This window comes from Bos taurus, chromosome 10 (genome assembly GCF_002263795.3).
Source record: "Bos taurus isolate L1 Dominette 01449 registration number 42190680 breed Hereford chromosome 10, ARS-UCD2.0, whole genome shotgun sequence".
NCBI lineage: Eukaryota > Metazoa > Chordata > Mammalia > Artiodactyla > Bovidae > Bos > Bos taurus.
Genome location: NC_037337.1, coordinates 17,990,561 through 18,017,671, shown reverse-complemented (window position 1 = coordinate 18,017,671; position 27,111 = coordinate 17,990,561). Strand labels below are relative to the sequence as shown.

Genomic DNA, 27,111 nt, shown 5'->3' with positions numbered 1-27,111 from the left:
TGTATAATTTGGCTTGTTTGTAGTAATATCACATTTGAGATATGGGTATTAGACTAGAGCTTGCTCAGAGAATAATAACAAATTTATAACATATTTATTTTTAAATACCCTTACAAATGGAACCACAAACTTCCAAAGGAAGGAATTTATAAACTTGGGTTGTATGTGTTTCTGGGAAGCAGGAAAATCACTCAGAACAAAAGAAATACTCACAATATAGAAAAAAAAAAAAGCTTTTTTTTGTCCTGAACTTAGTACATATTAAATACTAAAAGCAGTTTTTAAAGATGCCAGGGTAGAGGGCATCATTAGGGAAGGAACACTCAAAACTCAACGGATATAATTTTTGCCATTAAAAATGCCTTGGTTTCCCGAGCTTACACGATCCCAGTGTCTGCTTCCTCTGATGGGCCCTCATCATCTTCACAGACTTCTACAAATAGAATATGTGACAGCTATGACTTCCTCCCTGTCTTCCTGGCGCCAGGCATGGGCAGTGACATCAGGATAGATGGGACAAAGACTCCTCCACAGGAGAGAACTGGTAGACACCCCAAGGCTGGGAGGACGAAAAACCCACCCATGTTAAGTCAACCAAGGCTGGAGAAGGCAAAGAAGTGCCAAAGGGCTGGGCAGGCAGACCCCGTGTGCAGTCGAGGAAGTCAGCAAGCATTGGCCAACCCAGTGAAAGCTGGGTTCTAGGCAGAGTGGTTTCTTCTACATTCCACTTTGTCCCATCTACCCCTGGGCAAAATGCACACTCAGGAAAAAAAAAAAAAAAATGGAGATCTGGTAGGGAATTCTGGCCTTAAACCAGAAAAGGCTAAGAGGCCAGGAATGCCCCATTATGCCCAGACTAAAAGCTGAAGATGTGCTCTTTCTGCTGTGTTGTCAAGGGCTTTCTGAACATGCAGGCTTAAGCTTGCTGTTCCATTTGTAATAGAAGCAAATTTGATTTTTTGGCCGTTGGATTTGAATCCAAGAGATTTGGCAAAGCATGAATTAATGAACATTGACATTCTTCCCAGTCCTTAATAAGGTCTTTTTACTTTAATTTCTTCATTTCTCATAAGTAGAAGTACTCTTAATTTTTCAGAAGCAGTCAGTTATATTTATGCCATTAGAAACAGAAGGTCTGACAAATACCAGCTGGAAAAGACACAGTGCCTGCTTTAGAGTCGGCTTCCAACTCGGCAAGGGTTCTGTGGCTGGACACTCAATAGCGAATGAGAATGCGCCTTATGCTGTACTTTGAAGAGCATCTTTGTTTCCTGGTAACACTCAAAGGACAATCCCACACTGCTCCAAAGACTTTCAGTGCCATTTCAGTACTGGCATTTAATGAACTGCATTTTCTTTATCCTTTTCTTTATTGAGGTATAATGTATTAATATAAGAAGCACATCAAATAGGCTCATGATGAATGTATGGCTCCTGACACATTTAAGACCTAAATAACCAGCACTGAGCTCAAGATTGAGACTATTTCCTACATCCTGGAAGGTTTCCTCATGCCCCTTACTAGTCAATCCCACCCTCTTCAAAGGTTTCCATTATTCTGATTTTATTTTTGCCATATATTAGCTTTGCCTGTTCTTGAACTAAATATAAATGGACTTATACTGTAGGTACTTTTGTGTCTGGTGTCTTACGGTTAGTAAGAAAAACACATTCAGTGAATGGAATTCATGAGAAATTTACTCAGTTGGTGCTTATATGAATAGTTTATTATTAACAACTTTATTGAAGTGTAGTTAACACACAATAAATCATACATATTTGAAGTGTACAGTTTGATAAGATTGCTCATACGTATTCACCCATGAAATCATCACCATCATCAAGATAATGCACATACAGATCACCCCAAAGTTTTCTTTGTATCGGCATGATCATCTTCCCTTCCTCGCCTTCTTAATCCCCCACAAATACAGATATGCTTTACATCATTATAGATTAGTTGGTCAAGAAGCAACAGTTAGAACCAGACATGGAACAATGGACTGGTTCCAAATGGGAAAAGAGTATGTCAAGGCTGTATATTGTATATCATCCTGCTTATTTAACTTATATGCAGAGTACATCATGTGAAATGCCGGGCTGGATGAAGCACAAGCTGGAATCAAGATTGCCAGGAGAAATATCAATAACCTTAGATATGCAGGTGACACTACCCTTATGGCAGAAAGTGAGGAGGAACTAAAGAGCCTCTTGATGAAAGTGAAAGAGGAGATTGAAAAAGCTGGCTTTAAACTCAACATTCAAAAAACTAATATCATGGCATCCAGTCACATCATTTCATGGCAAACAGATGGGGAAACAATGGAAACAGTGAGAAACTTTATTTTCTTGGGCTCCAAAATCACTGCTGCCATGAAATCAAAAGATGGTTGCTCCTTGGAAAAAAAGCTATGACCAACATAGGCAGCATATTAAAAAGCAGAGACATTACTTTGCTGACAAAGGTCCGTCTAGCCAAAGTTATGGTTTTTCCAGTAGTCATGTATAGATGTGAGAGTTAGACCATAAAGAAAGTTGAGTGCTGAAAAATTGATGCTTTTGAATTGTGGTGTTGGAGAAGACTCTTACGAGTCCCTTGGACTGCAAGGAGATCAAACCAGTCAATCCTAAAGGAAATCGGTCCTGAATAATCTTTGGAAGGACTGATGCTGAAACTGAAGCTCCAATACTTTGGCCACCTAATGTGAAGAACTGACTCATTGGAAAAGACCCTGATGCTGGGAAAGACTGAAGGCAGGAGGAGAAGGGGACAACAGAGGATGAGATGTTTGGATGGCATCACTGACTTGATGGACATGGGAAGCCTGGCGTGCTGCAGCCCATGGGGTCGCAAAGAGTCAGACATGACTGAGCAACTGAAATGAACTGAACTACATTTCCTAGAAGGTTATATAAATGAATTCATATAGTGTGTCCATTCACCTGTTGATGGACATTTGGGTTACTTTCCAGCAAAGAAAGCTGCTATGAATATTTCTGTACAAGTTTATGTATGGATCAGTTCAGTTCAGTCGCTCAGTCGTGTCTGAGTTTTTGCGACCCCATATATATATCCTTTTCTCTTGGGTAAAAACTGAATCATTTGATATGTATGGGGCTTCCCAAGAGGTGCTACTGGTAAAGAACCCACCTCCCAATGCAGGAGACCAAAGAGATCCCTGGGTCAATCCCTGCAGGTTCAATCTAGGTCAGGAAGATCCTCTGGAGGAGAGGATGGCAACCCACCCCAGTATTCTTGACTGGAAAATCACATGAACAGAGGAGCCTGGCAGGTTATGGTCCATAGGCGCACAAAGACTCAGACACAACTGAAGTGACTTAGCACACACACATGCATGATGGGTATGAGTAATATTTTTTAACTGCCAACCTGTATTCTAGAATAGTCTGTCATTTTTATAGTCTCACTAACAGCCTACAAGGGAGGTAGTTCCTCCTTGTCACCATCAGCACTTGATCTTTTAAATTTAAGCTACTCTAGTAGGTGTGTAGTCATATACTGTGATTTTAATTTGTATTTCCCTACCAGACCACCTGACCTGCCTTTTGAGAAACCTATATGCAGATCAGGAAGCAACAGTTAGAACTGGACATGGAACAATAGACTGGTTCCAAATAGGAAAAGGAGTACGTCAAGGCTGTATATTGTCACCCTGCTTATTTAACTTATATGTAGAGTACATCATGAGAAACGCTGGGCTGGATGAAGCACAGCTGGAATCAGGATTGCTGGGAGAAACATCAATAACCTCAGATATGCAGATGACACCACCCTTATGGCAGAAAGTGAAGAGGAACTAAAAAGCCTCTTGATGAAAGTGAAAGCGGAGAGTGAAAAAGTTGGCTTAAAGCTCAACATTCAGAAAACTAAGATCATAGCATCTGGTCTCATCACTTCATGGGAAATAGATGGGGAAACAGTGGAAACAGTGTCAGACTTTATTTTGGGGGGCTCCAAAATCACTGCAGATGGTGACTGCAGCCATGAAATTAAAAGACACTTACTCCTTGGAAGGAAAGTTATGACCAAACTAGATAGCGTACTGAAAAGCAGAGACATTATTTTGCCTACAAAGATCCATCTAGTCAAGGCTAAGGTTTTTCCAGTGGTCATGTATGGATGTGAGAATTGGACTGTGAAGAAAGCTGAGCGCCGAAGAATTGATGCTTTTGAACTGTGGTGTTGGAGAAGACTCTTGAGAGTCCTTTGGACTGCAAGGAGATCCAACCAGTCCATTCTAAAGGAGATGGGTCCTGGGTGTTCATTGGAAGGACTGATGCTAAAGCTGAAACTCCAATACTTTGGCTACCTTATGTGAAGAGTTGACTCTTTGGAAAAGACTCTGATGCTGGGAGGGATTGGGGGCAGGAGGAGAAGGGGATGACAGAGGATGAGATGGCTGGATGGCATCACCGACTCGATGGACAAGAGTTTGGGTGAACTCCGGGAGTTGGTGATGGACAGGGAGGCCTGGCATGCTGAGATTCATGGGGTCGCAAAGAGTTGGACACGACTGAGTGACTGAACTGAACTGAATGACTAATGATGTTGAGCATCTTTTCCTGAGCTTATTTGCCAACCAGGTACCTTCCTTAATGAAGCATTTCACATCCCTTGCTTACTCTTGTATCAGGTTGTTTTTCCTTATTATTGGGTTTTGAGTGCTCTTTATGTATACTGAACACAAGTACTTTATCAATATATGCTTTGTAAATATTTTCTCTCAGTCTGTGGCTAGTCTTTCCCTTCTTAAAAGAGTAGAAGTTAGTAGTTTTGATAAAATTTAACCAATCAACTCTTTCTTTTATGGGTCATGACTTTGATGATGCATCTAAAAAATAAAATCTCTAGCTAGTTCTGGTCACAAATATTTTCCCCTTTGTTTCCTTCTAGATGTTTTAAAGATTTAAGTTTTACATTTAGATTTATGATCCATTTTAAGTTAATTTTTGCATATTGAACAAGGTATGGATTGACTGTTCACTCTTTCGCATGTGGATACCCAATTGTCCCAGGATTATTTATTGAAATATTACCCTTTTTCCACTGAATTACCTTTGCATTTTTCCCAGAAAATCAGTTGACCATATATTTGTAGATTTATTTCTATACTCTATTCTGTTCCACTGTTTATCTACCTTGATGCCAAAAAACATGGGCTTCCCCTGTGGCTCAGATGGTAAAGAATCCACCTGCAGTGTGGGAGACCTGAGTTCAATCCGTGGGTTGGGAAAATCCCCTGGAGAAGGGATGGCTACTCACTCCAGTATTCTTGCCTGGAGAATTCCATGGACAGAGGAGCCTGGCAGGCTACAGTCCATGGAGTTGCCAGGGGTCAGACACCACTAAGTGATTTTCACTTCACTTCCTGACTGTAGCTTTATAATACAAATATTAGACAGTGTAGCTCCTGGGATTTTGTTCTTTTTCTTGAAATTTGTTTTGGCTATTCAAGATCCTCTGCATTTCATAAAGTATTTTTAAATATATCTGTGGGGTGGGATGGAGAAGGCAACGGTACCCCACTCCAGTACTCTTGCCTGGAAAATCCCATGGACGGAGGACCCTGGTGGGCCGAAGTCCATGGGGTCGCTAAGAGTCGGACACGACTGAGGGACTTCACTTTCACTTTTCACTTTCATGCATTGGAGAAGGAAATGGCAACCCACTCCAGTGTTCTTGCCTGGAGAGTCCCAGGGACGGGGGAGGCTGGTGGGCTGCCGTCTATGGGGTCGCACAGAGTCAGACACGACTGAAGCGACTTAGCAGCAGTAGCAGTGGGGTGGGATATGGGGAGGGAAGTTCAAAAGGGAGAGGATATATGTATACCTGTGGCTGATTCATGTTGAGGTTTGACAGAAAACAACAAAATTCTGTAAAGCAATTATCCTTCAATAAAAAATAAAAAAATAAAAAATAAATTTTTTTTGTAAAAAGTCCTCTGGGAATTTTATTGGAATTGTGTTAAATCTATAGATCAAATTTGGGAGATGATCATCTTAATAATATTGAGTTCCCTACTCATAAAAATAGTATATTTCTCCATTAACTCTAATTCCTCTCAACAATGTTTCATAGGTATAAATGTATACATCTTTCACATCTTTTGTCAGATTTTGTCAATGATTTCCTTTTTAATTTAATTTTCTATTCATTGGCAGTTATAGAAGTACAATTAATTCTTTGCATATTGATCTTATATCCAATAATTTAGCTAAACTCACTTATGGTCTTTTTTATATATTATCAGATTTTCTACAGACAATTCTGCTGTCTGAAAATAAAGACAAGTTTACTTCTTTCCAATCTGTATACGTCTTGTTTCTTTGCATTGCCTGAATGCATTGGTTAGAGCCTCCAATCCTGTGCACAATAGCATCAGTGAGGGCACTTCCCTGGTGGTTCAGTGGTAGAGAATCCCCTGCCAACGCAGGAGACTCAATTCCTGGTCCGGGAAGATCCCACAGGCTGTAGAGCAATTAGGCCTCTGTTCCACAACTAGTGAGCCTGTGCTGTAGAGCCGAGGAGCCGCAACCACTGAGCCCGTGTGCCACAACTTCTGAAGCCGCAACCCCAGCGCCCGTGCTCTGCAACTAGAGAAGCCACTGCAGGGAGAAGCCCGCATACAGCTGGAGAGAAGTCCCTGCTGGCCACAACCAGAGGAAAGCTGGCACAGCAGCGAAGACCCAGCACAGCCCCAAATAAATAAATATATAAACATGCAAAAAGAAGTGGTGAGGGAAAATATCATTGTCTTTTCTTGATCTTAGAAGGAAAACATTCAGTCCTTCACCATTAAGAATGATTGTTGTTGTTGTTAAGTCGCCAAGTCGTGTACGACTCTTTGCGACCCCATGGACTGCAGCATTCCAGGCTTCCTTGTCCCTCACCATCTCCTGGAATTTGCTCAAGTTCATGTCCATTGAACTGGTGATGCCTCTGTCATTAGCTATAGGTTTTAAGGAAATGTCCTTTATCAGGTTAAATCAAGTTTCATTTCTACTTTGCTGAGAGTTTTTATCAGGAATGGAGATCAGATTTTGTCAAAACTTCTCTGCATTTAATGAGGTAGCCATATGACTTTTCTTTTTTAGTTTGTATACCAGTTCATTTCTAAATGTTGAACCAAACTTGATTGCTTAGTGAAGAGGAACTAAAAAGCCTCTTGATGAGAGTGAAAGAGGAGAGTGAAAAAGATGGCTTAAAGCTCAACATTCAGAAAATGAAGATCATGGCATCTGGTCTCATCACTTCATGGGAAATAGATGGGGAAACAGTGGAAACAGTGTCAGACTTTATTTTTCTGGACTCCAGAAATCACTGCAGATGGTGACTGCAGCCATGAAATTAAAAGACGCTTATTCCTTGGAAGGAAAGTTATGACCAACCTAGACAGCATATTAAAAAGCAGAGACATTACTTTGCCAACAAAGGTCCGTCTAGTCAAGGCTATGGTTTTTCCTGTGGTCATGTATGGATGTGAGAGTTGGACTGTGAAGAAGGCTGAGCGCCAAAGAATTGATGCTTTTGAACTGTGGTGTTGGAGAAGACTCTTGAGAGGCCCTTGGACTGCAAGGAGATCCAACCAGTCCATTCTAAAGGAGATCAGCCCTGGGATTTCTTTGGAAGCAATGATGCTAAAGCTGAAACTCCAGTACTTTGGCCACCTCATGCGAAGAGTTGACTCATTGGGAAAGACTCTGATGCTGGGAGGGATTGGGGGCAGGAGGAGAAGGGGATGACAGAGGATGAGATGGCTGGATGGCATCATTGACTCAATGGACATGAGTCTGAGTGAACTCTGGGAGCTGGTGATGGACAGGGAGGCCTGCCGTGCTGCAATTCATGGGGTCGCAAAGAGTTGGACACGACTGAGTGACTGAACTGAACTGAACTGATTCATGATGCATATCATTTCTTATAACGTTGGATTTAATTTGCTAAAATTTTAATTAGAGCTTTTGTATCTATGTTCATTATGAACAACCATCTATAGTCTTCTGTTTTAACATCTTTATTTATCTTTGGTATGTAATGCTGGTCTCATAGAATGAGTTGGGAAGTTCTCTTCCTCTTCAATTTTCTAGAAGAGTTTGTGTAAAATTTATTTTCTTCCTTAAATGCTTAGAAGAATTCATCAGAAAAGCCATCAGGAATTTTCTTTGCAGGAAGGTTTTTAACTACAAATTCTATTTCTTTAATAAATATAGAATATTCAGGTTATCTATTTCTTTTTAAGTGAGCTTTGGTAGTTTGTATCTTTCAGATGATTTGTCTTTTTCATGTAAGTTGTTGAATTTATAAGAATAAAGAATTCATAATATTCTCTTATCCTTATTAATATCTACAGAATCTGTGGTGATGTTACCACTCTGTCTCCTGATAATGATCATTTATGTCTTCAACTTTTTTCTCTAATGATTCTTGTTCAAGATTTATTCATTTCATTGATCATTCAAAGAACCAACTTTTGGAATAAATGGTTTCCTTTATGGTTTTTCTGTTTCTACTTTACAGGTTTCTGCTTTGGTCTTATTATTTCCTTTCTTCTTACTTTGAGTTTAATCACTGTTGTCTTTCTAGTTGTTTATGGTGGAAAGCTGAGGTTACTGATTTGAGACCTTTTTTGTCTTTATAGTTGATTAGTTATATAAATTTCCCCCTGTGTGCTATTTTAGCAGCATCTCACAATTTCTATTATTTTTTGTTTTTAATTTCATTCAGGTCAAAGTAATTTCTAATTTCTCTTTCATCTCTTCTTTGAGATGGATTATTTAGAAATGTTTTATTCCATTCCAAATATTTAGGAATTCTCCAGATATCTTTTATATTGATTGCTAAATCAATTCCACAGTGATTAGAGAATAAACTGTGATTTGAATCATGTCTATTGAGACTTGCTTTATGGCCCCAAATATGATTTATCTTAGTAAGTGTTCTTCATGCATCTGAAATGAATACATATTTGGTTTTATTTGGGGGAATGTTCTACAAATGTCCATTGGGTCCAGCTGACTGTTAGTCATAGTTAAATCTTCTCCATTCTTACCGATTTTTTGGTTTAAGTACTCTATCAGTGTTTGGAAAGGGGGTGGCTCAGTTGGTAAAAAATCTGCATGCAATGCAGGAGACTCAGATTCATCCCCCGGTCGGGAATATCCCAAGGAGGAGAAAATGGCAATTCACTCCAGCATTCTTGCCTGGGAAATCCCATGGCAGGCTCCAGTCCATGGGGTTACAAGAGTAGGATATGACTTAGCAGCTAAACTACAACCATTAAAACCTCAGGCAGTAATTGTGGATTTTTCTGTTTCTCCTTGCAGTTACTGATTGACTTCAGTAATTTGAAGCTTTATTATTAGGTACATAAATGTTTAGGATTGTTATGTCCTCTGATGAATTGACCCCTTTAACATAATGAAATGACTTTTTTATATTTGGTAATATTCTTCTCTCTAAAATCTACTTTATCTGATACTGATAGAGTCTCTCTAGCTTCCTTTTGACTGATGTTAACATGGTATGTCTTCTTCCATCCTTCTAATTTTAACCTAATCTGTGTCTTTATGGTTACGTGTGTTTCTTGTAGACAGCATACAGTTGACTGTCTTGTTTTTTATCCAACCTGCTCAAACTCTGCCTTTTAGTTGAGGTGCTTTAAAAAAAGACAGAAATAGAAGAAAAAGAGATGGGATAACTAGAAAACAAATAGCAAGTTGATAGACTTAAATGTAGTTATATTAATATCAGATCAGATCAGATCAGTTGCTCAGTCGTGTCTAACTCTTTGCGACCCCATGAATCGCAGCATGCCAGGCCTCCCTGTCCATCACCAATTCCCAGAGTTCACTCAGACTCACGGCCATTGAGTCAGTAATGCCATCCAGCCATCTCATCCTCTGTCATCCCCTTCTCCTCCTGCCCCCAATCCCTCCCAGCATCAGAGTCTTTTCCAATGAGTCAACTCTTCTCATGAGGTGGCCAAAGTACTGGAGTTTCAGCTTTAGCATCATTGCTTCCAAAGAAATCCCAGGGCTGATCTCCTTCAGAATGGACTGGTTGGATCTCCTTGCAGTCCAAGGGCCTCTCAAGAGTCTTCTCCAACACCACAGTTCAAAAGCATCAATTCTTCGGCGCTCAGCCTTCTTCACAGTCCAACTCTCACATCCATACATGACCACAGGAAAAACCATAGCCTTGACTAGACGGACCTTTGTTGGCAAAGTAATGTCTCTGCTTTTGAATATGCTATCTAGGTTGGTTATAACTTTCCTTCCAAGGAATAAGCGTCTTTTAATTTCATGGCTGCAGTCACCACCTGTAGTGATTTTGGAGCCCAGAAAAATAAAGTCTGACACTGTTTCCACTGTTTCCCCATCTATTTACCAGGAAGTGGTGGGACCGGATGCCATGATCTTCGTTTTCTGAATGTTGAGCTTTAAGCCAACTTTTTCACTCTCCAGTTTTACTTTCATCAAGAGGCTTTTTCATTCCTCTTCACTTTCTGCCATAAGGGTGGTGTCATCTGCATATCTGAGGTTATTGATATTTCTCCCGGCAATCTTGATTCCAGCTTCTGTTTCTTCCAGTCCAGCGTTTCTCATGATGTACTCTGCATATAAGTTAAATAAACAGGGTGACAATATACAGCCTTGATGTACTCCTTTTCCTATTTGGAACCAGTCTGTTGTTCCATGTCCAGTTCTAACTGTTGCTTCCTGACCTGCATACAAATTTCTCAAGAGGCAGGTCAGGTGGTCTGGTATTCCCATCTCTTTAAGAATTTTCCACAGTTTATTGTGATACATACAGTCAAAGGCTTTGGCATAGTCAATAAAGCAGAAATAGATGTTTTTCTGGAACTCAATATATATAATAGTTATATATTAATATAACTATATTTAAGTCTATCAACTTGCTATTTGTTTTCTAATTATCCCATCTCATTTTCATCTATTTCTGTCTTTTTTTGAATTGTTGGAGTATTTTTATGACTCTATTTTATTTCCTAAAACAATTCTGTGAGCTAAAATTCTTTGATTTGTTACTCTGTTATTTTAAGGTTTATAATATACATCTTTAACTTATCGTAGTCCACTTTCAAGTTATATACAATTTTATACATTTTATAAGAACCTTCTAATATTATATTTCCATTTATCTTCTTCTGGCATTTACAATATTGGTCCCATACATTTTACTTACACATACATTATTACCTCCACAACACATTATACTATTTTCATTTAAAGAGTCAATCTTTGAAAGAGACTTAATTATTTTTCAAAACTGTATATATTTACCCATGTAATTATTATTTCTGGTTCATTTCATGTATAGATCTATATTTTTTTGTATCATTTTCCTTCTGCTTTAAGAATTTCCCTTAACAGTTTTGGTGTTACAAGTGTGACTCAGCACTTATGTATGAACATGTCTTTACTTTCATTTTTGAAAGATGTTTTTTCTGGATGTAGAATTCCAGGTTGACAGTTTTATTCTTTCAGTATTTTAAAGATATCGCTTCACATGCATGAGTGACAGCAGACAAGGAATATGTTGTCATCTTTTTCTTTGTTTCTGTGGATGTAATGTGTTTTTTTTCCCCCCTAAAGGATTCAAATTTTTGCTTACTTTTATCACTGAATTTTAAGCAATTTGATCATGGTGTAAAGGTGCCATTTCCTTCATGTTTCTAGTGTTTGGAGTTCATTGGTATTCTTAGATTCATAGTTTTAATCAAAATCAGAGTATTTCCTAATATTTAAAAAAATATTTTTCTGTCACCCCTCACTTCTTCTCCTTTTGGTACTCCAACTGCATACACATAAATTCACCTGAAGTCGTTACAAGGTTCACTGATGCTCATCTTTTTTAAAATTCTTTTTAGAAAAAAGTTTCTATTCCTATATCTTCAGGTTCTCTTTTATTGTCCACATCTAGTCTTCCATTAATCCCATCCAGTGTATTTCTCATTTTCATCTCCAGAAGTTTGACTTTTTTTTTAATATTTCCCAAACCTCCACTTAACTTTTTGAATATATGGGATACAGTTTTAATAACTTTTAATACCCTTGTTTTCAAATTCTAGTATCTGTGTCAGTTCAGAGTTGGTTTCAATTGATTGTTCTCCTCATTATGGAGAATAATGCTAATGTTTTTCTACTTCTGTGCATGCCTGGTAATCTTTGACTAAAACCAGGCATCTTGAATTTTACCTTGTTGGGTACTGGATATTTTCATATTCCCATATTCTTAAAAATTGTACTAGGATAGGTAAGCTATTTAGAAACAGTTTGAACCATTCAGTACTGCTTTTATGATCTGTTTGTGATGTCCAGAGCAACGTGTGTGTGTGTGTTCAGTCGCGTCTGACTCTGTGCTCGCCAGGCTCCTCTGTCTATGGAATTTTCCAGGCAAGGATACTGGAGTGGGTTGCCACTTCCTACTCCAGGGAAGATCCATTTCCCGACCCAGGGATTGAGCCCATGTCTCCTGTATTGCAGCTCACAGGATCTTCAATTTTCATTGCAACATGCAGGATCTTTAGTTGTGGCATGTGAACTCTTAGTTGTGGCATGCAGGACCTAGTTCTTGGACCAGAGATTGAATCTGGGCCACCCACACTGGGAGAGCAGAGTCTTAGCCACTGAATCACCAGGGAAGTCCCACTTAATTAATGATTTTGATTGAGCATTGGGGAAACAATGGAAACAGTGAGCAACTTTATGTTTTGGGGCTCTAAAATCACTGCAGATGGTGATTGCAGCCATGAAATTAAAAGATGCTTGCTCCTTGGAAGAAAAGCTATGACCAACCTAGATAGCATATTAAAAAGCAGAGACATTACTTTGCCAACAAAGGTCCGTCTAATCAAAACTATGGTTTTTCCAGTAGTCATGTATGGATGTGAGGGTTGGACTCTAAAGAAAGCTGAGCGCCAAAGAATTGATGCTGTTGAACTGTGGTGTTGGAGAGGACTCTTGAGAGTCCCTTGGACTACAAGGAAATCAAACCAGTCAATCCTGAATATTCACTGGAAGGACTGATGTTGAAGCTGAAACTCCAATACTTTGGCCACCTGATGCAAAGAACTGACTCATTGGAAAAGACCCTGATGCAGGGAAAGATTGAAGGCGGGAGGAGAAGGGGGTGACAGAGGATGAGATGGTTGGATGGCATTACCAACTCAATGCACATGCGTTTGAGCAAGCTCCAGGAGTTGGTGATAGACAGGGCAGCCTGGCATGCACAGTCCATGGGATCACAGGGTCGGACACAATTGAGTGACTGAACTGATATTTCACATGCTTATTGGCCATTAGAATATCCTCTTACACAAAGCATCTGTTCAAGTCTTCTGCCAATTTAAAAATTTAATTGCTTAACATTTTCTTAATAATTAGTAGTTTCTTTATATAATCTGAATATGAATCTTTGGTCAAATATGTAATTGTGAATATCTTCACCCTGTCTTTGGCTTATCTTTTCACTCTTCATGGTGTATGATAATAAATAAAACTCCTCAATTATCATGCAGTTCAAATTTTTTTATGATTAGTTCTTTTGGTGTGTTGTTTAAGAAACCCTTGCCTATCCCAAGTCATCAGGATATTTTCATATATTTTCTTCAACAAACCTTACTGTTTTCTCCTTTGTGGATGTGGAATACAGGAGAAATAATATCAGAAATTTCATGTTACCTAAAACTTATTTTTGTCCTTCTATAGGCTTTCTCTTCAATATCCAATTGTAGGACATTGTCAAGAGGCAATCTGAAGTCAATTGTTTTAGGTGTTGTTTAATTGCTAAGTCACGTCTGACTTTTTGGGCTACCATGGACTATAGCCTACCAGGCTCCTTTGTCCATGAGATTTCCCAGACAAGAATACTGGAGTGGGTTGCCATTTCCTTTTACAGGAGATCTTCCCAACCTAGGGATCAAACCCGAATCTCCTGCATTGGCAGGTGGGTTCTTTATTACTGAACCACCAGGGAAGCCTGTACACAGTAATAGTAGGCTCTAAACCCTTTCCAAGGGCCCCATCTATTCATATTGTGACTTGCAAACCAGTTAGCAAAACAAATATTTTACTTCACTCTTATTTCATTTCGTAGTATGTCTGGGTTTTTTTCTTTGTTTGTTTTAAAGTTTCTATAAATAAATTGAAGAGCACTTCTCTTTGGCTGGTGGCCCTAGGAGTGGGTTTTTATTTTCCTCCTCATTGTTTTTCATTGTTTTCTAAATTTCCTATAATAAACATGCATGTGCTGTGCTTAGTCGCTTATTGTATCTGACTCTTTGTGACCCCATGTACTGTAGCCCACCAGCCTCCTGTGTCCATGGGGATTCTCCAGGCGAGAATACTGGAGTGGGTTGCCATGCCCTCCTCCAGGGGATCTTCCCAACCTAGGGATCGATCCCAGGGTCTCACATTGCAGGTGGATTTTTTACCATCTGAGCCACCACAGAAGCCCATGAGTACTGGAGTGGGTAGCCTATCCTTTCTCCAGGGGATCTTCCTGACCTAGGAGTCGAATTGGGGTCTCCTGCCTCGCAGGTGGATTCTTTTATCAGCTGAGCTACCAGGGAAGCCCAATATACATGCATAATTAAAAAGTAAACTAAAAAAAAAAAAAGTTAAGCAGTGGTGATTCAAGTATATTAATGTTTCTCCATTTGTAGGAATAAAATAACATGTTTCATGGTTTTTTCCTAAATAGATTATGTGACCATACACTTTATGACTTATAGAGCAACTTGCTCAGTGAACGTCTGTCAGACAGACAGAACACTTTCATTAACTTAAAAGCTTTCTACAATCTACATATTCTCTTGTACTAATAACGTATGGTTTTTATTAGAGTCTGGGACAAGTTTTTTCCACTCTTGATCTTACCTTATCTACAAACGAAGCCACAGAGAGTTTTTAAAATGAAATCACTTGCCAAGTGTCATTAAATAACTACCAAGAACAGAGGCTGAACAGTCCTTTCTGATGCCATCCATCAGGAGCAAGAGGAAGACATCTGGATAAAAATATCTTGAAAGAGCTACTTACACTCTGCACTGAGTCCTCTTTTCCTGCACTATTATGGGACAGTTTTTACAGAGATGTATCCAGTCACCCGAGTAGCATTTAGAAATGCATAGTTTATTTGACAGCGTTTACAAATTATGTCTTTTACTCAGAATAACTTACAGTGTAGAAATGCTTCCATATGCTAAAGTTGGACATGCTATAGTAATGAGAAAGAAAAAGAGATGTCTTTTGGAGGGTGGTTTTCATATGCATACTGAACTACAGTGTGCACAAATTCGTAATGCTGTCCCTTAAGAATTTACCATAAATGGTTTTCTAATTCTTGCTGCTGCTCTCTTCTACAGATTGAGAGTGGATCTTGCCACAAAGCAGTCAGCAGGAATTCAATCATGATTTATCCAAGCAACGAAAACAATTTGATAGCAATCATAATTCTTATGTTTTCATGAAAAAATATATTTTTCCCCTAAAAAATATACTTTTTTTTCCCCTCAAATCCTTTGTGTTTCTTAAGGTCCCAGGAGGAGACAATTTCCAACTTCGAAATACATATACAGTAATTACAGTTAACTCTTCTCTATCTTGACTTTAGAGCAGTGGCTGGCAAACGGTGGGTTATGGGCCAAATCCAGTGTTTTGCAAATAAAGTATTATTGGAACACAGACATGTACATTTATTGACAAGTTGTTTATGACTGAATTTGTGCTACAAAAGCAGAGCTGACTAGTTGTGACAGAGATTTTGTAGCCCAGAAAGCCTAGAACAATCACAACTGACCATTTATAGGAAAACATTTCCAGCCTCTGTTTTAATAGGTATCTCCTTATTTCTCATGTTGCAGAAATAAACGGATGCTATTACTGCCAGTACTGTCGCTGCTCCAGGGCTCTGGGGACAGTCAGGAAGGATGACAGCCACGGCTTCACAGAACTCCAACAAAACGTCAGGAAGAAATTTGCGACCCAAAAAAGCACTGAATCTTCCTTCTCTGAGGTGAATGACAATGACAATGATCCTGGCAACTAAAATGCACATAATTATATTTGAGAACTGTCCTAAAATGTGTACTGTCTGAGTAAAGGAATCTATAAGCGATTTTGAAAAAAATTTTCCCAATCTAACTTTCTACTACAAAGTTCTTAATATTTTGACAAGGCAAACCAATACACTAAAATGTGAAACGTTTTACTCAATTTCTAAATTCGACATTCTAAAATGATTCATAAATCATTTTTCAAATTTCTCAGAATAAATACTTTACTTAAGAAATATGGAGACTTACCAAGCACATTATGGTACAACTTTCTAAAGAGAATAAATTAAAAAAGAAAAGAAAGAAAGGAAGAAACAAAGCAAAATGGAGGCAGTACCTTTTTGTGAAACTTTTGTTCAGGTTACGTATATACCATTCAGGCTGACTTGAAAAATTAATAGACACAGCAAAGTAAACTGAGCATTTATAAAATATTTTAAGGTATGAAGGTTTATTTGAATAATACCAAAAGAAAAAAAGAACACTGGTAGACTGATTCAACTGTTAAGATTAATAACCCTGATAGCTCTAAACACTAATAAATAATAGAACATAATAATGAAAACAGACGATTGTCTGATCCAGCTGCAATAAAAGCAGTGCTATAGACTGGGTGGTTTATGGAAAACATAAATTTATTTTTCACAATTCTGAAGGCTGGGGTGTTCAAGATGAAAGGGCCTGTGGATTTGATGTCTGGGGAGAACCAATTTCCTTGTTCATTGACAGCAATCTTCTCCCTGTATCCTCACACAGCAGAGGAAGCAAGAGATCCCTCTATGACCCTTTTAATAAGGGACATTTATCCTCTCATGACCTAATCACCTTCCAAAGGTCCCACCTCCAAAGAGCATCACACTGGGGATTCAGTTTCAACATATGAATTTGGGGGGACACATGTAGTCTATAATATTCTATCCCTGGGCCCCCCAAATTCACACATTTCTTACAGGCAAAATACATTCATTCCATCCCAATAACCTAGAAAGCATTAACTGGTTCCAGCATCATTATTAAAGTCTAGGTTCTAAGTTTCACCTAAATATCATTTAAATCAGACCTAGGTGAGACTCAAGGTATGATTCATGGGAAGGGAAGGGCTTATGATTCATGGGAAGGGAAGGGCTTCCCTTCAGCCTGAAGGGAAGCGTGCCTGATACTGTCCATGCTCAAGGTATGAGCAAACTGCTGTCCAGCTATGAACATGTGAAATCAAACATGTTATGTGCTTCCAAAATATAACAGTAAGACAGGCACAGTACAGACATTCCCATTCCAAATGGGAAGAAGAGGAAAGAAGAAAGTCTGCAACCCACCCAGGAAAGGTTCATAAAGGCATAAGAATAATTCTCTTTGGCTCTGTGCTCTGCTCTCCAGGCCCACTGGGCCCACGGTCCTGCCTGAACAGGTTGGGGCCCCACAGCTCCGGGCTGCCCTACCCTCACTGTGGTTCTCCAGGGTTGGGGTCCTGGGACCTTGGCTCAAGCCTTGTCCTTGGAAATCTGGGTGGAGGTAGTCATGCCCCCCAAGGCTCTCCTGGGCACAGCCCAACCTCGCTGGGTCATCACTGGAGCAGCACCTGGGGCAGCCTAGGAACTCAGCCTGAGTGTGGGGAGTGGAAAGCACGAAGGGAGATGGTGCCAAGATGGACCAGGTCTGGAGGGCACCACCGCCCCCTTACAGTCTTCCACTGTCTTGGACAATAGCCTCTGGCTTCGCTTCTGTCAAGATGGCTGACTAATCGCCTTATCAGTCTCTCAACCACACCCTTAGCGTTTGTTCTTTCCTGGACAGGCTTTCTCATTCTTTTCAATATGGATCCGCTGAAGAATTTCCAAATCTTTAACTTCTGTGTTGTGCTTCCTTTCCAGTTAACAATTCCGTCTTTAAATCAGTTCTCTCTTCTCACATTTTACTATGAGCAGTCAAGAGAAACCAGGCCACTCCTTCAACACTTTGCTTAGAAATGGCTTTGGTTAAATATCTGACTTCATCCCTTACAAGTCCTACCTTCCACAAAACACTACAGCAGGAATGAGCCAAGTTCTTTGCCACTTTATAACCAGCACAGCCTTTCATCCAGTTTCCAATAGCTTGTTCCTCATGACCATCTAAGAACCCATCGGAATGGCCTTTAACGTCCATATTTCTACCAACATTTTACTTGAGATTACTTAGGGATTCTCTAGGAAGATTGAGGTTTCTCTACAGCCCCCTCTTTCGTTTCTGAGCTCTTACCAGAGTCACTTTAAAAAATCCATTTATGTCATCACAGGCTTTTTGTAGCCTGCACCTCAAACCTCCTCAGTCTCTACCAAGTATCCAGTTCCAAAGCCCCTTCCACATTTTATATATTTGTTATAGCAGCATCGCCACTTCTCAGGGCCAATTTCTTAGTCAATTTGGGCTGCTAAAACAAAGTATTATAGATCAAGTGCTGTATAAACAACAGAAACTGATTTCTCACAGTTCTGAAGGCTGGAAGTCTGAGGTTAGGGTGCCAGCAAAGTCCCAACCTTGGGGTGCAGACTTCTCATTGTATCCTCACAGGACGGGGCAGCAAGCTCTCCCCTATTGCTAACAAGGACTAAGCCCATTCTTGAGGACCCCACTCCATCACCTAATCACCTCCCAAAGGCCCCGCCTCCAAATACCATAACATAGGTTAGGTTTTAGCACACCAATCTTGGGCTAGCATGGGGGTGGGGGGTTGGGGTGGAATACAAACATTCAATCTATAATAGTTGTCCTTTCTGACTCTTGAAATCATGAATGGGAATGATGCAGTAAAATATTTGTCTTTGTTTTTAGTCACTAAGCCATGTCCAGTTCTTTGCGATACCATGGACTGTAGCCTGCCAGGCTCCTCTGTCTATGGGATTTTCCAGGCAAGAATACCAGAGAGGGTTGGCCATTTCCTTCTCCAGCGGATCTTCCCAACCCAGGGGTCGAACTCACGTCTTCTGTATTGGCAGGTGGATTCTTTACCACTGAGCTACCTGGTTAAGAAGGGTGTAAATTGCCAGGCATCCACCAAAATAATGTTTAGATCTTGGCCAGTTTTTCCACTCACTCATTCAGTCAGTCATTCAACAGGTGTTTTATTGAGCACCTACAACATGCCAGGCTGTATTCCAGGAGGTAGAAATAGGGTAATGAACAAGATAGGTAAGATCCCACTTTCATGGAGCTGACCCCTAATGAAGAACACCACACAATACAGGTTCATATCTGGCCCAGAAAGACAAAGGCAGAACACAATCCACAGACCTAAAAGAAACAAGACTCATCAGACAAGAACATCAAGAACTTGTCCCAAGAAGGTGCATATCTGGGCAAACCCGTACACATACTCGTTTCTTGGCTCCCTTCTCTCCTGGACTTCCCTTATGAAAACCCCTCTAGGAAAGGTTCCAACCAATTCAGTCACACTTAGATACAAATGGCTGGCCTATTAGTCCTCTCCGACGTGTCTGCATTTCATTACCTTTAGACACCAGGAGTTCTTAGGCAGGAGAAAGGAATTTGAGGGACCCTCCCAAGGTCACATCATGCACCTATTTCTAAGGAAATATTAATCATGCCACAGCTCTGCTGCAGGACAGCGTTGGGCTTGTTTAGGCAACAGCGTATGGTTCATTAACTATGAAACACTCAGAACCTGAAGGGAAGCGTGCCTGATACTGTCCACGTGTCCCTCCAGGTGCTCTGTCCACCTTTCTCCACCCAGCCCTGCTGCCCAGAAGGCTGGCCTTTGAGCACTGCATCGATGGATTTCTTTGTTTTCTGTACTTTGACTGGGCTCAGGTTGAGGGACTCACCAGCAGGAGTTGGAGAGGAGGAAAAAAGAGAGGGCCTGGTTTCCCTGTTCTCTGCCTCCCTGCCTGGCTATTGGCTGGCGTCCTTCTACTGAAAATCATGGATGGCTCCCACCACAGCTCTAACCATCCACACCCATCACGCTGAAGGTGTCCCCAGAGGAGGTTAAAGCTCCATGCTGGTGCTCCTCCACTCCTAGGGGGTAGAGTGTGCCCGCTGACCTCTCCTTAGCTGACCCACTCTATCAGACATGTGCTGCAAGGCCAGCATTGCTTTCAGATCAGAGACTGACTCTGGGCACTGGCTTCATTTTTAAGGTCAAGGACTTAGGAGGGGTGAACATCCTATAAATGGTGTTTCCTCTGAGAATCAGCAGTGACTCACCTTCAAACAGAATAAAACTCAAGGCATGGATGACTAGTATGACCCCAGGACCTTGGCAGAAAAGGAAAGCCTCAGAAAGGCCATGGCTTACCTTTCTGTGTTCAGTGGAGGGCTGCGGGCAGACGAGCTGGAGTCCAAGCAGCAGGAGGGAACCCAGGACACTGAAAAGGAAAAATAGCAATAGGCAGAGCTGTGAGCACGTTCTAGGCAGCAGCATGTAGTGGAAAGGTATATTTCCGTTTCATCTTTGGAAGGAAGTGAAAGTCGCTAAGTTGCATCTGACTCTTTGCGACCCCATGGACTATACAGTCCACGGAATTCTCCAGGCCAGAATACTGGAGTGGGTAGCTTTTCCCTTCTCCAGGGGATCTTCCCAACCCAGGGATCAAACCCAGGTCTGCCGCATTGCAGGCAGATTCTTTACCAGCTGAGCCACAAGGGAAGGAGCACAGCCCAACTGGGCCCTAGGATGTAAACCCAGTGAAGACAGAAAGGGCTAGCCCCACAGGCAAGGAGACAGCCGAGTGCTGTGGGTGGGGCCTTGGCATGAGGCAGACCTGGGATCAAACTCTGCTTTACCACTTGCTGGCAAGGTTTCCAGGTCAGGACATTGAATTTCTTTGAGCCTCAGTCTCCTTCCTTGTAAGATCAGGATACAACAGAGGCTGGCTGGAGGTCTGGGAAGGCTGCATAAGATAACACATGGTGCCTGGCACAGAGTAAGTACTCATGCATGTTGGTCCTCATGGAGGCGGTAATGTCAGCCCAGAAGGGGGGCTTCCGAGCCTGGACAGGGAAGTTCCCCTCCCACACCCTGGGCTTCCTCAGACCCATTCCTCTGTCAGTCCTTGGCTCTTCAGTGTCACATATGTTCTCCACGGGTGGGATTAGCTGTGTTAAGCCCTACTGTCACCAGCCCTGATTAGGGCTTGTCATCAAATAAAGAGAAGGTGTAGAAATAGGAGCCAACTGGCCCCAAGGCAGCAGGGTGAGCTGGAAGAACATGAAGCTTTGGATTCAAACACTTTGAGGCTAGAATCCCAACTCTGTCATTCCCATCCAGGTGATCCTGGGTGAGCCCACGTCTGTGAGCCTTAAGGTTGCCATATGTAAGGATCACCGAGGACAACAGAGGTGAACACGCCCAGCACAGTTAGTGAGTCACTGCCAATTAATTAAATGCCCAGAGTGCCCTGACGTCACGTCATCAACGGCACTGTTTGAAGCATCAGAGTGAAAAGGCCACTGGTCCTACTTGGTTGTCTTTGGAATCCTCTTAGGGTTAAACCCTGAGCACAGTCAGGTAACCCAGTGGTTCTCAACCTTTTAGAGGCCTCCAACGTAGCTGAGAGATGAGCCCTTGTGCTGTGTAGAGGTAGGCACAAGGAGAATCTGTCTGAAGCTGGGGGCAGGGGAGGGGGTGGTAAGACCTGTGGAGTTAGGAAAGCTCCCACCATCTCTAGGAACCCTAAGTTCCACCCTCACTCCCACTGTGTATAGATGAGTCCGGTCCTAGGAAACCACACAGAATGGATGTGGCCAGACTGGCTAGAGATCATGTGATGGGACAAGAAGCAGGAGGAAGGGATATGCTGCTGCTGCTCAGTCATGTCTAACTCTTTGTACCCCATGGATGCCAGGTGCCCCTGTACCAAGGTGTTAAATGTATGGCTGCATTGAGGCCCCAAAACTAAGAACCAAGGGGATGACATATGCACACATTCCAAAGGGAAGAATGCAACCATCTGTTCAGGACCAGAAATGGAGGTGTCCTCCTCTGGCCCCACCCATCCTCAACCTTCCGCCTGAACAAGGAGTGCGGTATGGGCTGGAGAATGGGACACGTTTGCTAGGGATACAGGAGTGCTGAGCATAGCCCCTCCATCCTGCTACAAGGGGAAGAAATAAGTAGGGCAACCATTTAAGAGCTTGATCTGGACCCTCTGTGTCTGCAGTATACTGAGTGGTGCTTGACTGTCCCCTGAAAAGTATCTAAAGGTCAAAACCTAGCTGGAGTGTTGGGAGCACAGAGTGATCAGAGAGAGCTGGAGTGCGAGCAGTCTGTGTACCTAGAACTTGCAGGGGCAGGAGAGGCTGGGGTTCTCCTGTGGAAAATGGGACTTAAGTCGTCCAGTAAGGACCTCCTCAAAGAAGATAAACTCATCAGGATCAGGTAACCCCCAAAGACAGGGTGATATGAGGTGTGTACCCATGGGGCCCGGGAGCTGGGGGACGGCGGTAAAGGGGCAGCCGATGTTTGCACAGCCTGCACCAGGGGATCCACAGCAGGAGACCCCAGCGAGGGGAGGTTCTTCAAAGGACCAGCCAAAGTGCCCTGAGAGGAGAATCCACAGTGTTGACATCTGCCGAGCCAAGACAGCCACATCAGCTGACAGTGGGCACCACTCCTATTGGGATCCTCTATGCCCAGTTACCTCTCTCCCCCATGCTCCCTCCTGGAGGAACAAGGACCAGAAGGAGAGGGCACAGAGGGGAACCAGGAGTATGAAGAAACCAGCCAAGCCTTCTCTTCCCTACTACAGTGCTCTGAGGCCAGACCAGGCCCAGGATGTGGGAGGAAAGGAGCTTTAAATTGGATAGGAGACTAAAGATTTTATATCTGACTAGACTTTCTTTTAATGTAGCAAAATATACACAAAATCCCTCCAAGTAAGGCATCTATTCAGAAAAATATTAAAATGAGTGGTGAAAAGAATCAAGGAGTTGATTTATACTTGCTGAGGCTCTAAGCCAGTGCTGTCCAAGACAACTTTCTGTGAGGATGAAAATGTTCTGTCTCTGTACTATCCAATGCACAGGCACATGGATTTGTGCTGCTCAGCACACAGGGGGCTAAAGGTGCAGGTCTGGATGGTGAAGTTACTGATGTCTTAGATTCATCCAAAAATGACCCAAGGAAAATGAAAACTAAAGCTACTAAAGGAAAACTAAAACTTCTAGAAGGATGGACATGTAGCCATTAAAGCTATCCCTCCTACACATACACACATCTTTGGGGGCTTTTTGATACTTGTAAGTGAGACTGCTCATTAAACCTGCAACGGACCAGAAAACCACCTATCTGTCTTCCCTCGACAAGGCAGGGCCATTTAAAGAAGTAGGTGTGAACACGGTGATGAGAAAAGAACAGTTATTTTCTACTTGCATTCTTACTAGATTTAGGTTGATCTAGAAATCAAGGGACATGGGCATCACAATTCCGGAGTTTATGCTCCTTGGTTACATAACCTTGGGCAGATCACCTTTGCACCTCAATTCCTTCATCTGTAAAATGGGAATAATGGCACCCGCCCTGACTGTCTCAAATGAGTTTATGTGCAAGAAAATACATTATGAAGCTGTGCCCACAAATCTGAATCACTTGTAACACATTCTGGCACTGTTTACTCATTTAAAAAGAAAACCAGATTGGTGTGGTTTTGTTAAAAAAAACAAACAGCAGCTCCAGAAATGTGTTACACCTCAGCCCTTCAAAGTTCTTGGCACACACCTAAGCCACATATTTGTAATGCAATCAGGAGCTGTTTTGCATAACCACTCACCCCAGACTGCACTGCCATAATAGTCAGGGGGACCTGGAGTGGGAGAAGGAGTGGAAAATGGGAGAAGGGGAAATTTTAGGTTTTCCACTCTCTTGGAGAAACTACATTCCAGAGTTGCCTGGTCAACCCTCCTCCCAGATATGGCTATAGCATGTTCCCTCCCCACCACACCCTCTCCCAACCTAGCCTATTTCTATTTCTCCACAACACTTACCATCTCACGTGTTGTTGTTATTTAGTCGCTAAGTCATGTCCAACACTTTTGCAACTCCATGGACTGTAGCCCGCCATGCTCCTCAGTACAGGAGATTTCCCAGGCAGAAATAGTGGAGCGGGTTGTCATTTCCTCCTCCAGGGGATCTTCCCAACTCAGGGATCGAACCTGTGGCTCCTGCATTGGCAGGCAGATTCTTTACACTGAGCCACCAGGGAAGCCCTACCATCTCACATAGTATGTCTTTATTCACTTAAACTTCTTCCTCTGCCCACTAGGATATAAGCTCCACGAGATCAGGGAGCCTGTTTGGTCACTCCTCTATCTCCCAGCACCAAGCAGAGTGTGTGCTATATAGAAAGAGCTTAATTCATTGAATTAATGAATATGCCTTCATCATCTTGTGACCAGTGAAATTTCAAGATGAGTGGAAATAGTGAAAATTAACGCATTTTAAAGTGTCCAAAGTAATGCTGGGAGATTTTAAAAGCTATTTTATGAAGGATTTATAAAAATCAGTATGTTTTGGAGTCTGCATCTGTGTGTTTAGTTGCTCAGTGGTGTCCGACTCTTCATGACCCTTTGAACTGTAGCCCACCAGGCTCCTCTGTCCATGGGATTTTTCAGGCGAGAATACTGGAGTCTCTACATGACTTCCCCCAAATTTGTTCTTAAAGGATTTATACAGGTCTGGTAACAAAATGTTTGTGAGTGCTTCTTGTTGCAAAAAGGCTACGCGAGTTATCTTTAGATGTTCAAATGCTTCTTTTCTTCATCAAATCGGGCCCTAGTGAGGCTCAGATGCATAGGGGTACCCAATAAAATTCATGCTGGAATAAAATCTTAGTTATTAAGTGGGCTCTGCTCTGAATGGAATAGAATAAATTCCCCCAGAGGGGAAATTATTCTTTGGACTGCAATCGCAGCAGCCAGAGCAATATATAACCCCAGGGGCCAGATGAAACTCGGCCAAGGGCTGGAAGCTTCCCACCTCTACACTGCAGACTCCACTTTAGGACACCCCACCCTCCTCACACATACCTATCTAATTGGTAGTCCATAGCTGTGCCCACAGCTCTTCAAAACACTGGCAATCTGGCCCAAAGTCTTGTTCCTGCTGACCCAATTCGAAATTAATGTTTGGGGAATGGGAGAGCATGTGTGTGTCTGTGTGTGTGCAACTCGTGTGTTATTTCACTTTGATAGTTTGCTTTGGCAAACTGCTCCCAGCTTGCAACGTTTTGACAGATTGAAGGCTACCAGGGCCTTTGGCAAACAGATCACATACTCCCCTCCAAGCGGTGGGGGGAGCCACATTCCTAGCAAGACTTTCCGATTCACCTTGCAGGAGAAACAACCCAACAGTTCACACCAATCAGAAAAAAAAAGTCATGCCATTTACCCAACCCTGTTCTAGATTTTAAACACTCCATCATTTCATTTCCTGTAGAAAATAATGCTCATTGAAATTTGGTACAAGATTGACATCATGGAACTGGGACTCTGCCCTTCTGTATCTGCCTGGGCCAACACTTCCCCCAAACCCCCACCCCCACCCCAATCATCCTGGACTCTAGCGAGGGTGGATCATGTCACAGACACTGTGTGCCTGGGATTATCTCAATGAACTCAGTGCCACTTGAACACGGTCAAACTACAAAACAAGAAAAAGAGAGGGAAAAAAAAAAACCAAAACCTTTACTTCTTTTCCTCTTCAGTTAATACAACCCAAGAGATATTTTGGGAGCAACCTGATCAGGAATAAAATTATATCGACCTTTGAAAAGAGAGCCAAAATCTTAGCACTGAAGTGAAATCTCCACGTACTGCACTCTGGAGATCAAAAATGATTGTTAAGCATTCATTTTACTGTATTCAGTCCAACCCTCTAACTTCCTCTCACAGCAGTTAAACAGTAAAGGCAAGAAGTGAAGGAGATGAGTTACAAATGACATTAGCCAGAAGACCACACAGTTACCACTGATCTCAACGCTTACAAGTATTATTTCATGTAATTGCCACAACCATCCTGTCAGACACTTTGTTTATACCCACTCTGCAGGTGAGGAAACTGAGGCATAGAGATGCCAAGTCACTTAGTGCAAGGTATTGAGTGGCGAAGCCTGATTCCAATGCCAACGGTCAGTGTCTCGGCCTGGACCCTTAACCACTATGGTCTGGGCCTCCTAGGACACAACACACCGTGAAACCAAGCATTTGTCATTTTATTACACCAATTTTCTTCCCCGGTCTGTATAAGGTGGTGGCTTCCCACATCTGTTTTACTTTCTGTCATTTCTTGCAAAAAATAATCAGAGAATAAGTAGATACAGGAAAACATGTACCAGTCTCACTAGAGAATATTCTAAAATAATTGAAACTAGCCATTGAAATTCCAAACTTTAAAAAAGTGCATTCTATTTCTTTGCCCCGCTTTCTCATACAGAGTATGCTGAGCTGTAGTAACCTTGTTTAGATGGCTCAGAGTCACCAGAGTATCAATCAATCGGTGCAGCAGAAGGTGGCAGCCTTGGAGCAGAGCAGGCTGAGAGCACGGAGACGCCTGGGGCTTTCTGAATCCAGTTGGCCCTCTGCCGGTTCCTTCCTGCTGTCAGGCACTGCTCACCTTACTGTGGATGAGCCTGCGCCTCTTAACTCCGCTTCCTTAGGGTCAGCCTTGGCCGCGAAAACCTTTAGACAGCCAAGCAGCAGCCAAACCAAGACCAAACAGGTTCAAGGAGAAGGCCTGGCTGGCTGTCGTGGAGTAAATGTTTCCATTTTAGAGTTGGACTTAAGGACACCTCTTCTAACTGCATATTTGTTTTTATTGCTTATTTCCAGGTTCTCAACTCTCACAGCCATTTGTGTTTTCTGGACTGGGGTCTCTGGAAAAGTGAGGTGTCCTGTCACAGCACAGCTTTCTTTTTTCCTTAATTTATTTGGCTGCAGCACGTGGGATCTCTGATCTTCGTTGCAGCAAGTAGGATCTTTAGTTGCAACCTGCGGACTCTTAGTTGTAGCATGTGGGATC

At 41.9% G+C, this 27,111-nt stretch overlaps 1 protein-coding gene across 3 annotated transcripts in view; it reads right to left on the bottom strand.

The window, feature by feature from the left end:
• The window catches only part of THSD4 (thrombospondin type 1 domain containing 4), a 677,746-nt gene that overhangs the window by 611,170 nt on the left and 39,465 nt on the right, over positions 1–27,111 (bottom strand). For all 3 annotated transcript variants that reach the window (XM_059890602.1, XM_059890601.1, XM_059890603.1), the window contains exon 3: positions 20,395–20,464. In XM_059890602.1, coding sequence (XP_059746585.1) covers positions 20,395–20,464 — 70 coding nt within the window. The remainder of the gene's footprint in view (positions 1–20,394; positions 20,465–27,111) is intronic.